This window comes from Oncorhynchus kisutch, linkage group LG1 (assembly GCF_002021735.2).
Source record: "Oncorhynchus kisutch isolate 150728-3 linkage group LG1, Okis_V2, whole genome shotgun sequence".
Classification (NCBI taxonomy): domain Eukaryota; kingdom Metazoa; phylum Chordata; class Actinopteri; order Salmoniformes; family Salmonidae; genus Oncorhynchus; species Oncorhynchus kisutch.
The window spans coordinates 1,079,610-1,093,291 of NC_034174.2; the positions used below are offsets into that span (position 1 = coordinate 1,079,610).

At 45.1% G+C, this 13,682-nt stretch overlaps 1 protein-coding gene across 1 annotated transcript in view; it reads left to right on the forward strand.

Annotated features, from left to right (window-relative positions):
* Positions 1-13,682, forward strand: part of isy1 (ISY1 splicing factor homolog) — a 35,417-nt gene that overhangs the window by 12,639 nt on the left and 9,096 nt on the right. Inside the window, exons 3-5 of the mRNA XM_020495707.2 lie at positions 5,555-5,606; positions 5,741-5,849; positions 5,945-6,057. Of these exons, the coding sequence (XP_020351296.1) occupies positions 5,555-5,606; positions 5,741-5,849; positions 5,945-6,057 (274 nt within the window). The remainder of the gene's footprint in view (positions 1-5,554; positions 5,607-5,740; positions 5,850-5,944; positions 6,058-13,682) is intronic.

Sequence of the window (13,682 nt, forward strand, 5' to 3'; positions counted from 1 at the left end):
AGACTCTTCCTAGAGCTGGCCGCACGGCCAAACTAAGCAATTGGGGGGAGAAGGGCCTTACTCAGGGAGGTGACCAAGAACCCTATGGCCACTGACAGAGCTCCAGAGTTCCTCTGTGGAGATGGGAGAACCTTCCAGAAGGACAACCATCTCTGCAGCACTCTACCAATCAGGCCTTTATGGTAGAGTGGCCAGAGGGAAGCCACTCCTCAGTAAAAGGCACCTAAAGGACTCTGACCATGAGAAACAAGGTTATCTTGTCTGATGCATAGTCACTGTACCTCTACCTACATGTACATATTACCTTGACTGACCGGTACCCCCCTGTATATAGCCACAATATTGATATTTTCTTGCTGCTCTTTAATTATTTGTTACTGTTATTGAATTTTTTTTCTTAACTGCATTGTTGGTCAAGGGCTTGTAAGTAAGAGTTTCACTGTAAGGTCTACTTACACCTGTTGTTTTCGGCGCATGTGATAAATACAATTTTTATTTGATGAAACTAAGATTGAACTCTTTGGCCTGAAATGCCAGGTGTCACGTCTGGAGGAGACCTGGCACCATCCCCACGGTGAAGCATGGTGGTGGCAGCATCATGTTGTGGGGATTTTTAATATTTTTTTATTTCACCTTTATTTAACCAGGTAGGCTAGTTGAGAACAAGTTCTCATTTGCAACTGCGACCTGGCCAAGATAAAGCATAGCAGTGTGAGCAGACAACAAAGAGTTACACAATGGAGTAAACAATTAACAAGTCAATAACACAGTAGAAAACAAAGGGGGGGTCTATATACAATGTGTGCAAAAGGCATGAGGAGGTAGGCAAATAATTACAATTTTTGCAGATTAACACTGGAGTGATGAATGATCAGATGGTCATGTACAGGTAGAGATATTGGTGTGCAAAAGAGCAGAAAAGTAAATAAATAAAAACAGTATTGGGATGAGGTAGGTGAAAAAGGGTGGGCTATTTGCCAATAGACTATGTACAGCTGCAGCGATCGGTTAGCTGCTCAGATAGCTGATGTTTGAAGTTGGTGAGGGAGATAAAAGTCTCCAACTTCAGCGATTTTTGCAATTCGTTCCAGTCACAGGCAGCAGAGTACTGGAACGAAAGGCGGCCAAATGAGGTGTTGGCTTTAGGGATGATCAGTGAGATACACCTGCTGGAGCGCGTGCTACGGATGGGTGTTGCCATCGTGACCAGTGAGCTGAGATAAGGCGGAGCTTTACCTAGCATGGACTTGTAGATGACCTGGAGCCAGTGGGTCTGGCGACGAATATGTAGCGAGGGCCAGCCGACTAGAGCATACAAGTCGCAGTGGTGGGTGGTATAAGGTGCTTTAGTGACAAAACGGATGGCACTGTGATAGACTGCATCCAGTTTGCTGAGTAGAGTGTTGGAAGCCATTTTGTAGATGACATCGCCGAAGTCGAGGATCGGTAGGATAGTCAGTTTTACTAGGGTAAGCTTGGCGGCGTGAGTGAAGGAGGCTTTGTTGCGGAATAGAAAGCCGACTCTTGATTTGATTTTCGATTGGAGATGTTTGATATGAGTCTGGAAGGAGAGTTGCAGTCTAGCCAGACACCTAGGTACTTATAGACGTCCACATATTCTAGGTCGGAACCATCCAGGGTGGTGATGCTAGTCGGGCATGCGGGTGCAGGCAGCGACCGGTTGAAAAGCATGCATTTGGTTTTACTAGCGTTTAAGAGCAGTTGGAGGCCACGGAAGGAGTGTTGTATGGCATTGAAGCTTGTTTGGAGGTTAGATAGCACAGTGTCCAAAGACGGGCCGAAAGTATATAGAATGGTGTCGTCTGCGTAGAGGTGGATCAGGGAATCGCCCGCAGCAAGAGCAACATCATTGATATACACAGAGAAAAGAGTCGGCCCGGCAGGGACTGGGAGACCAGTCAGGGATGAGGCAAAGGTGAACGGAGGAAAGTGAGGTCCTTGATGAACACCTGCTCCAGAGCACTCAGGACCTCAGACTGGGACGAAGGTTCACCTTCCAACAGGACAACGACCCTAAGCACAGAGCCAAGACAACGCAGGATGGTCTTCGGGACAAGTCTCTGAATGTCCTTGAGTGGCCCAGCCAGAGCCCGGACTTGAACCCGATCGAACATCTCTAGAGAGACCTAAAAATAGCTTTGCAGCAACGCTCCCCATCCAACCTGACAGAGCTTGAGGATCTGCAGAGAAGAATGAGAGAAACTCCCCAAATACAGGTGTGCCAACCTTGTATGGTTATACTCACGAAGACTCGAGGCTGTAATCGCTGCCGAAGGTGCTTCAACAAAATACTGTGTAAAGGGTCTAAATACTTATGTCATATCAGTTTCTTATATATACATTTGCCCAAATTTCTAAAAAACAGTTTTTTCAATCAAATCAAGATGTATTTGTCACATGTGCCGAATACAAGTGTAGAGCTTACTGTGAAATGCTTACTTACAAGCCCTTAACCAACAGTGCAGTTCAAGAAAAATAAAGTAACATAACGAGGCTGTATACAGGGGGTACCGGTACCGAGTCAGTTTGCTGGGGTACAGGTCAATGTAAATAGTCCGTTGGCCATTTGATTAATTGTTCAGCAATTTTATGGCTTGGGGGTAGAAGCTGTTAAGGATCCTTTTGGTCTTAGACTTGGCACTCTGGAACAGCTTGCCGTGCGGTAGCAGAGAACATTCTATGACTTTGGTGACTGGAGTCTCTGACAATTTTATGGGCCTTCCCTCTGACACCGCCTACTGTGTAGGTCCTGGATGGCTGGAAGCTTGTCCCCAGTGATGTACTGGGCCATTCGCACTACCCTCTAGCGCCTTAAGGTCAGATGCCGAGCAGTTGCCATACCAGGCAGTGATGCTCTCGATGGTGCAGCTGTAGAACGTTTTGAGCATCTGGGAACCCATGCCAAATCTTTTCAGTCTCCTGAGGGGGAAAAAGTGTTGTCGTGCCCTCTTCATAACTGTCTAGTTGTGTTTGGACCAAGATAGTTCGTTGGTGACGTGGACGCCAAGGAAACTCTCAACCCGCTCCACTACAGCCTGTTCAGCTCGCCTTTTCCTGTAGTCCACGGTCAACTCCTTTGTCTTGCTCACATTGAGGGAGAGGTTTTTGTCCTGGCACCACACTGCCCGTTCTCTGACCACCTCACTATAGGCTCTCATCATTGTCGTCAGCAAACTTAATGATGGTGTTGAGTCGTGTTTGGCCACGCAGTCGTGGGTGAACAGGGAGTACAGGAGGGAATTAAAGTTCACACCCCTGTGTGGCCCCAGTTTTGAGGATCAGCGTGGCAGACGTGTTGTTGCCTACCCTTACCACCTGGGGCGGCTTGTCAGGAAGTCCAGGATCCAGTTGCAGAGGGAGGTGTTTATTCCCAGAGTCCTTAGCTTAGTGATGAACTTCGTGGGCACTCTGGTGTTGAGCTGTAGTCAATGAACAGCATTCTCACATAGGTGTTCCCTTTGTCCAGGTGGGAAAGGGCAGTGCGGATTTGTGGATCTGTTGGGGCGGTATGCGATTTGGAGTGGGTTTAGGGTGTCCGGGAGGATGCTGTTAATGTGAGCCATAATCATTTAGGCAGGTTACGCTAATCATTTAGGCAGTTTACCTTCGCTTCCTTGGGCACAGGGACTATGCTGGTCTACTTGAAACATGTAGGTATAACAGACTCGGTCAGGGAGGTTGAACATGTCAGTGAAGACACTTGCCAGTTGGTCCATGCATGCTTTGAGTTCTAACCCTAACCCACGTCCTGGTAATCCAAGGATTTTGCTTTGTCGTTATGGGGTGTGTGTGTATTGTGTGTCTATTGTTGAAGGGGGAAAAAAACTTTAACAATTTTAGAAGAAGGCTGTAACAAAATGTGGGAAAAGTAAAGGGGGTTGAATACTTAACGAATCGCATCGGGACAAGTAAACCAAAATAATTCCTAGGTTTCCTTTCCTAGGATATTGGGGCTTGCCACACAATGATGGTAAAGTGCAAGACTCTCGTTAGTCAGTGTAGCCCACCGAATCACATCGGTGAGAAAATTGTTCATTTGGCTCCCTCATTTTCATAGGATACTGGTGGACTTTTTGGTGAACATCTGCAGATAAATTATGAAAATATTCTATGAAGATGGTGAATCATCACTGTTGGTAGTGGAGAGCCTCATTCTGGTCCAAATATGATCGTTAGGGCCCTCACAGAATCCACACATTAAAACAGAATGAAACCATTTTCAGAAATGTATTGACCTTAGTAGGGAATCAACTGAATGTATTGAACAAGTTTATCATAAGACATGAACCGAATGCTTCAGTGATTTGTATTTCCCGCAAATGTCTGAATAGGCAACCAGAATGCCCCTGCGTTTATGTAGCCGTTAGCGATGATGCTAATGAAAACAGTCTTCTGGGAGAGGGAAAGGTTTTCCCAAAATCCTGCAAAGTAGCCTATGTTTACCTGTCAGAATGATATCATGATGATTTTCATCAACCAATGGGTGTTTGTTTGGCAAACTCTACCATCACTCGTGAACTACAAAAACCCAGCTAAACGGCCTCTTGCTTGGTGCTCACTTGAATTAAAGGATAACTAAAACCACAAATACATTTCTCAGATTTTCCCAGACCTCAAAAGTGGTCTCATGTGGTTTAAGCATTGTTATGGACTTAACATTCCATTTAGTTGTTTTTCTGTAAAAAAAAAAGCATGCTGAAAACAAAACTTTTAATTTATTTTTCAAGATAATGTGGGCCATTTACTTCATTTCAAATTTATATAATTCATAATTTGAAAAACAAACATCTTTGTGGCAATTCATATTTTGCTGTAAAACTGTAAATAATATTTTAATTGCAAGAGAAGACAATTTAAATGTTAAAGGTTTACTGTTCTCTTACTTAGAAAATAATCCTGGTCACATTGGCCTAGACCTAGACCATATCCAGAACAACTAGCAACTTTCAGTTATTTCAATTGTGAAGTAATGTCTTTCTACACAATACCACAACACATGTTCCCAATCAGAGAGGTTCAATTAAGTATTCAGTTTCTCTGTGTATTTCAGATTGAACCAATGCATTTGGGTGCACCGGGGGGGCATTTGGGTGCACCGGGGGGGCACCAGGGGGGCATTTGGGTGCACCAGGGGGGCATTTGGGTGCACCAGGGGGGCATTTGGGTGCACCGGGGGGGCATCAGATTGTTTTTTAATTGTTTTTATTTAACCTTTATTTAACTAGGCAAGTCAGTTAAGAACACATTCTTATTTTCAATGACGGCCTAGGAACAGTGGGTTGTTCAGTGGGTTGTTCAGGGGCAGAACGACAGATTTGTACCTTGTCAGCTCGGGGGTTTGAACTTGCAACCTTCCGATTACTAGTCCAACGCTCTAACCACTAGGCTACCCTGCCGCCCCAGATGTGAACCCAAAGTGGCCAAGTCCCCTGGGCCGGGGGCGCCTGGCTGGCTACTCTATGTACTGGTCATGAATGTATTATTTATCAGTATGTATTTGTATTAACTTGTGAAATACACCTCGTCTCCCCAGGACGGCCTTGGCCCGGTTCAGAAATGCTCAGCTGGAGGAGGGCAAAGTCAGGGTGAGGAAGATGATGTCCTTTAGGGGAATGATTAGAAATTTTTGATTTCTTGTCCCAGAGTTCACTAAACACCATAAAGTCATGTCGTCGTGGCTCTTGTGTTGTTATCCTGACATGTTTGTTGACTGTTCCAGGAGAGGAGACCGTTCCTGGCCTCAGAATGTACTGAGCTGCCTAAAGCAGAGAAGTGGAGACGACAGATTATCAGTGAGATCTCCAAGAAAGTTGCTCAGATTCAAAATGGTGAGTTGTACTACATGTGACATTGAACCGTTAATAAATGTTTATGAATGAAGAGCATAACCTCATCCATGTGTTTACCTGTTATTCTCTGATAGCTGGTCTGGGAGAGTTTAAGATCCGGGACCTGAACGATGAGATCAATAAGCTGCTGAGAGAGAAAGGTCACTGGGAGGTCAGGATCAAGGAGCTGGGAGGACCTGACTACGGGGTAATAGAGTTGGGAGATTTCAACCTTTATCCTATGGTGGTTATGTGCCCCCCCTCCATCCAGGATGGAACTGTTTCTTTTATATCACCTTCCATTAAAAGGATCACATACACATACATTCTTACATCATCACATTTAAACCAGTCAGTCCATCATGTTACATTCACTAACAACACAGAGGACATTAATACATTCACTAACAACACAGAGGACATTAATACATACACTAACAGAAGACATTAATACATTCACTAACAACACAGAGGACATTAATACATTCACTAACAACACAGAGGACATTAATACATTCACTAACAACACAGAGGACATTAATACATTCACTAACAACACAGAGGACATTAATACATACACTAACAGAAGACATGAATACATTCACTAACAACACAGAGGACATGAATACATTCCCTAACAACACAGAGGACATTAATGCATTCACTAACACAGAGGACATTAATACATACACTAACAGAAGACATTAATACATTCACTAACAACTTGTTTTTCAACCACTCCACAGATTTCTTGTTAACAAACTACAGTTTTGGCAAGTCAGTTAGGACATCTACTTTGTGCATGACACAAGTTATTTTTCACTATCACAATTCCAGTGGGTCAGAAGTTAACATATACTAACTTGACTGTGCCTTTTAAACAGCTTGGAAAATTCCAGAAAATGATGTCATGGTTTAGAAGCTTCTGATAGGCTAATTGACATAATTTGAGTCAATTGGAGGTGGACCTGTGGATGTATTTCAAGCCCTACCTTCAAACTCAGTGCCTCTTTGCTTGACATAATGGGAAAATCCAAAGAAATCAGCCAAGACCTCAGAAGAAAAAACAATTGTAGACCTCCACAAGTCTGGTTCAACCTTGGGAGCAATTTCCAAATGCCTGAAGGTACCACGTTCATCTGTACAAACAATAGTACGCAAGTATAAACACCATGGGACCACGCAGCCGTCATACCGTTCAGGAAGGAGACGCGTTCGGTCTCCTAGAGATGAATGTACTTTGGTGCGAAATGTGCAAATCGATCCCAGAACAACAGCAAAGGACCTTGTGAAGATGCTGGAGAAAACAGGTACAAAATATCTATATCCACAGTAAAACTAGTCCTATCTCGATTTAACCTGGAAGGCCGCTCAGCAAGGAAGAAGCCACTGCTCCAAAACCGCCATAAAAAGCCAGACTACAGTTTGCAACTGCACATGGGGACAAAGGTTGTACTTTATGGAGAAACTTCCTCTGGTTTGATGAAACAAAAATATATATTTTTGGCCATAATGACAATCGTTATGTTTGGAGGAAAACGGGGGATACTTGCAAGCCGAAGAACATCATGTTGTGGGGATGCTTTGCTGCAGAAGGGACTGGTGCACTTTAAAAAAATAGATGGCATCATGAGGTAGGAAAAATATGTGGATATATTGAAGCAACATCTCAAGACATCAGTCAGGAAGTTAAAGCTTGGTCGCAAATAGGTCTTCTAAATGGACAATGACCCCAAGCATACTTCCAAAAGTTGTGGAAAAATGGCTTAAGTACAACAAAGTCGAGGTGTGGCCATCACAAAACCCTGACCTCAATCCTATAGAAAATTTGTGGGCAGAACTGAAAAAGCCTGTGCGAGCAAGGAGGCCTAAATTCACCCAATTTATTGTGGGAAGCATGTGGAAGGCTACTCAAAACGTTTGAGGCAAGTTAAACGTTTAAAGGCAATGCTACCAAATACTAATTGAGTGCATGTAATCCTCTGACCCACTGGGAATGTGATGAAAAAAAGCTAAAATAAATCATTCTCTCAACTATTATTCTGACATTTCACATTGGTGATCCTAACTGACCTAAAACTTTTTTTACTAGGATTAAATGTCAGGAATTGTGAAAACTGAGTTTAAATGTAATTGGCTAAGGTGTATGTAAACTTCCGACTTCAACTGTAAGTACATATACCGATACAATTTACTTTGCATTTAGTAGTCCAACAGCACACGGAAGGAATGAATGTTAGAACACATTCTTCTTGGCCATGGGCATTCTGAAGCGCCGGCCAGAGGGAAGCCTCTCAAACTGAAGGTGTGGAGAGGGTGGGAGAGGTCGCCAACGACAGCCAGGGCCTTCCTTTTGGTTGCCTTGCTGAACAAACTGCTCAAATGTGACTGTGGTTGACCAACTACTTTGCTGGCTGTGTTTACTATTCTGGTTTGTTTGCTTTTACTCCTCATGTTCAGATTACCAGACTGTCATATTGAATGTGAGGATCCTCTTCACCAGATCAGATTACCAGACTGTCATAATGAATGTGAGGTTGCTCTCCACCAGCTCAGATTACCAGACTGTCATATTGAACGTGAGGATGCTCTCCACCAGACTGCTGTACATCCTCCAGAACATCCTGGCTGACCCCAAACCCCTTCAATTTCCTGATTTAAAAACAGGCGCTGACTTGCTTTGTATTTATTTTAAGTCTGTATTCTCTGTAAAACTCTAATCAAATCAAATCAAATGTTATTTGTCACATACACATGGTTAGCAGATGTTAATGCGAGTGTAGCGAAATGCTTGTGCTTCTAGTTCCGACAATGCAGTAATAACCAACAAGTAATCTAACTAACAATTCCAAAACTACTGTCTTATACACAGTGTAAGGGGATAAAGAATATGTACATAAGGATATATGAATGAGTGATGGTACAGAGCAGCATAGTAGGCAAGATACAGTAGATGGTATCGAGTACAGTATATACATATGAGATGAGTATGTAAACAAAGTGGCATAGTTAAAGTGGCTAGTGATACATGTATTACATAAGGATGCAGTCGATGATATAGAGTACAGTATATACGTATGCATATGAGATGAATAATGTAGGGTAAGTAACATTATATAAGGTAGCATTGTTTAAAGTGGCTAGTGATATATTTACATCATTTCCCATCAATTCCCATTATTAAAGTGGCTGGAGTTGTGTCAGTGTGTTGGCAGCAGCCACTCAATGTTAGTGGTGGCTGTTTAACAGTCTGATGGCCTTGAGATAGAAGCTGTTTTTCAGTCTCTCAGTCCCAGCTTTGATGCACCTGTACTGACCCTCGCCTTCTGGATGATAGCGGGGTGAACAGGCAGTGGCTCGGGTGGTTGATGTCCTTGATGATCTTTATGGCCTTCCTGTAACATCGGGTGGTGTAGGTGTCCTGGAGGGCAGGTAGTTTGCCCCCGGTGATGCGTTGTGCAGACCTCACTACCCTCTGGAGAGCCTTACGGTTGTGGGCGGAGCAGTTGCCGTACCAGGCGGTGATACAGCCCGCCAGGATGCTCTCGATTGTGCATCTGTAGAAGTTTGTGAGTGCTTTTGGTGACAAGCCGAATTTCTTCAGCCTCCTGAGGTTGAAGAGGCGCTGCTGCGCCTTCTTCACGATGCTGTCTGTGTGAGTGGACCAATTCAGTTTGTCTGTGATGTGTATGCCGAGGAACTTAACTTGCTACCCTCTCCACTACTGTTCCATCGATGTGGATAGGGGGGTGTTCCCTGCTGTTTCCTGAAGTCCACAATCATCTCCTTAGTTTTGTTGACGTTGAGTGTGAGGTTATTTTCCTGACACCACACTCCGAGGGCCCTCACCTTCTCCCTGTAGGCCGTCTCGTCGTTGTTGGTAATCAAGCCTACCACTGTTGTGTCGTCCGCAAACTTGATGATTGAGTTGGAGGCGTGCGTGGCCACGCAGTCGTGGGTGAACAGGGAGTACAGGAGAGGGCTCAGAACGCACCCTTGTGGGGCCCCAGTGTTGAGGATCAGCGGGGTGAAGATGTTGTTGCCTACCCTCACCAGCTGGGGGCGGCCCGTCAGGAAGTCCAGTACCCAGTTGCACAGGGCGGGGTCGAGACTCAGGGTCTCGAGCTTGATGACGAGCTTGGAGGGTACTATGGTGTTGAATGCCGAGCTGTAGTCGATGAACAGCATTCTCACATAGGTATTCCTCTTGTCCAGATGGGTTAGGGCAGTGTGCAGTGGGGTTGAGATTGCATAGTCTGTGGACCTATTTGGGCGGAAAGCAAATTGGAGTGGGTCTAGGGTGTCAGGTAGGGTGGAGGTGATATGGTCCTTGACTAGTCTCTCAAAGCACTTCATGATGACGGAAGTGAGTGCTACGGGGCGGTAGTCGTTTAGCTCAGTTACCTTAGCTTTCTTGGGAACAGGAACAATGGTGGCCCTCTTGAAGCATGTGGGAACAGCAGACTGGGATAGGGATTGATTGAATATGTCCGTAAACACACCAGCCAGCTGGTCTGCGCATGCTCTGAGGGCGCGGCTGGGGATGCCGTCTGGGCCTGCAGCCTTGCGAGGGTTAACACGTTTAAATGTCTTACTCACCTGGCTGCAGTGAAGGAGAGTCCGCATGTTTTCGTTGCAGGCCATGTCAGTGGCACTGTATTGTCCTCAAAGCGGGCAAAAAAGTTATTTTGTCTACTTTGTCTCTGTACTGACGCTTAGCTTGTTTGATAGCCTTGCGGAGGGAATAGCTGCACTGTTTGTATTCGGTCATGTTACCAGTAGTTCGTGCTTTCAGTTTCACGCGAATGCTGCCATCAATCCACGGTTTCTGGTTAGGGAATGTTTTAATCGTTGATATGGGAACGACATCTTCAACGCACGTTCTAATGAACTCGCACACCGAATCAGCGTATTCGTCAATATTGTTATCTGACGCAATACGAAACATATCCCAGTCCACGTGATGGAAGCAGTCTTGGAGTGTGGAGTCAGCTTGGTCGGACCAGCGTTGGACAGACCTCAGCGTGGGAGCCTCTTGTTTTAGTTTCTGTCTGTAGGCAGGGATCAACAAAATGGAGTCGTGGTCAGCTTTTCCGAAAGGAGGGCGGGGCAGGGCCTTATATGCGTCGCGGAAGTTAGAGTAACAATGATCCAAGGTTTTTCCACCCCTGGTTGCGCAATCGATATGCTGATAAAATTTAGGGAGTCTTGTTTTCAGATTAGCCTTGTTAAAAATCCCCAGCTACAATGAATGCAGCCTCCGGATAAATGGATTCCAGTTTGCAAAGAGTCAAATAAAGTTCGTTCAGAGCCATCGATGTGTCTGCTTGGGGGGGGGATATATACGGCTGTGATTATAATCGAAGAGAATTCTCTTGGTAGATAATGCGGTCTACATTTGATTGTGAGGAATTCTAAATCAGGTGAACAGAAGGATTTGAGTTCCTGTATGTTTCTTTCATCACACCATGTCTCGTTAGCCATAAGGCATACGCCCCCGCCCCTCTTCTTACCAGAAAGATGTTTGTTTCTGTCGGCGCGATGCGTGGAGAAACCCGCTGGCTGCACCGCCTCCGATAGCGTCTCTCCAGTGAGCCATGTTTCCGTAAAGCAAAGAATGTTACAGTCTCTGATGTCCCTCTGGAATGCTACCCTTGCTCGGATTTCATCAACCTTGTTGTCAAGAGACTGGACATTGGCGAGAAGAATGCTAGGGAGTGGTGCACGATGTGCCCGTCTCCGGAGTCTGACCAGAAGACCGCCTTGTTTCCCTCTTTTTCAGAGTTGATTTTTTTGGGTCGCTGCATGGGATCCATTCTGTTGTCCTGTTTGAAAGGCAGAACAGAGGATCCGCGTCGCGAAAAACATATTCTTGGTCGTACGGTGAGTTGACGCTGATCTTATATTCAGTAGTTCTTCTCGACTGTATGTAATGAAACCCAGGATGACCTGGGGTACTAATGTAAGAAATAACACGTAAAAAAACAAAAAACTGCATAGTTTCCTAGGAACGTGAAGCGAGGCGGCCATCTCTGGCCGCACCGGAAGTGACCAACTCAGATTGTTATCAATTTGTGTCCCTGGGTATTTGAAACACTGGTTGGTCGTTCAGAGACAGTGGTTGAGACATTGGCAGGTTGTTGCCATTGATGATGAGCTCCTTTGTCTCTTCCACATTGATGTGGAGGGCACTTGACCGGCACTATTCTTGAAGGTTGTTGGTCTGTTTATAAATAGCTGTCCCCATCTGACGTAGCATCTTTAATAAAGAGTCCTACCAGAGCCATGTCATCCGCGTACTTGAAAAGGCTCACATTGTTTCCTTGGAGATAAAGACCAACAACGGTGAAATGACACAGCCCTGGGGCGCCCCTGTGTTCAGGGGCAGTTCATCAGAGAGAGAACACAGCCCTGGGGCACCCCTGTGTTCAGTTCATCAGAGAGGGGACACAACCCCGGGGTCCCCCTGTGTTCAGGGGCAGTTCATCAGAGAGAGGACACAGCCCTGGGGCACCCCTGTGTTCAGTTCATCAGAGAGGGGACACAACCCTGGGGCCCCCCTGTGTTCAGGGTCAGTTTATCAGAGAGGCCCCATTCACGAGGACCCTCTGTGTGCGATCAGTTGAAGTCCTTCATCCAAATTGCCAGGCCTCCGTTGACGTTCAGGTCCAGTAGTCGTTTCAGCAGTGTGTGTGGATTTGCATTGTTTTGAAAGCTGAACTAAAATCAATAAATCAAATGTGATATGATTTAGCATGTTGAAGGTGACTAGCCACCATGTTCACCAAGGTCAGTGTAGCATCCTCAGTCCCCCTCTGTGCCTTATAGGAACAAAAATAAAAAATGATATTGTGCAAAATAGAATGCAATTGGGTGAATCATGACAAAATATGATCATGTTGAAAGCCTGGGCAGATGCCAAGTGCAGGCAATGGCAAATCTTGAGGAACAGGCTGTCTTACCGTAGTGAGTTAGGTTATAGGACAACATTTATTTATTTTTACTTGCCATATTGTATTTACTTAGCCACCATGACCTCATTTGCTCACATTGTATATAGACTTATTTTTCTACTGTAAGACGCATCATAGCATTAGTATCGACCAACCCTACTGGGTAAGACGCATCATAGCATTAGTATCGACCAACCCTACTGGGTAAGACGCATCATAGCATTAGTATCGACCAACCCTACTGGGTAAGACGCATCATAGCATTAGTATCGACCAACCCTACTGGGTAAGACGCATCATAGCATTAGTATCGACCAACCCTACTGGGTAAGACGCATCATAGCATTAGTATCGACCAACCCTACTGGGTAAGACGCATCATAGCATTAGTATCGACCAACCCTACTGGGTAAGACGCATCATAGCATTAGTATCGACCAACCCTACGGGGTAAGACTCATCATAGCATTAGTATCGACCAACCCTACGGGGTAAGAAGCATTATTATCGACCAACCCTACGGGGTAAGACGCATCATAGCATTAGTATCGACCAACCCTATGGGGTAAGACGCATCATAGCATTAGTATCTACCAACCCTACGGGGTAAGACGCATCATAGCATTAGTATCGACCAACACTACGGGGTAAGACGCATCATAGCATTAGTATCGACCAACCCTACTGGGTAAGACGCATCATAGCATTAGTATCGACCAACCCTACGGGGTAAGACTCATCATAGCATTAGTATCGACCAACCCTACGGGGTAAGAAGCATTATTATCGACCAACCCTACGGGGTAAGACGCATCATAGCATTAGTATCTACCAACCCTACGGGGTAAGACGCATCATAGCATTAGTATCGACCAACACT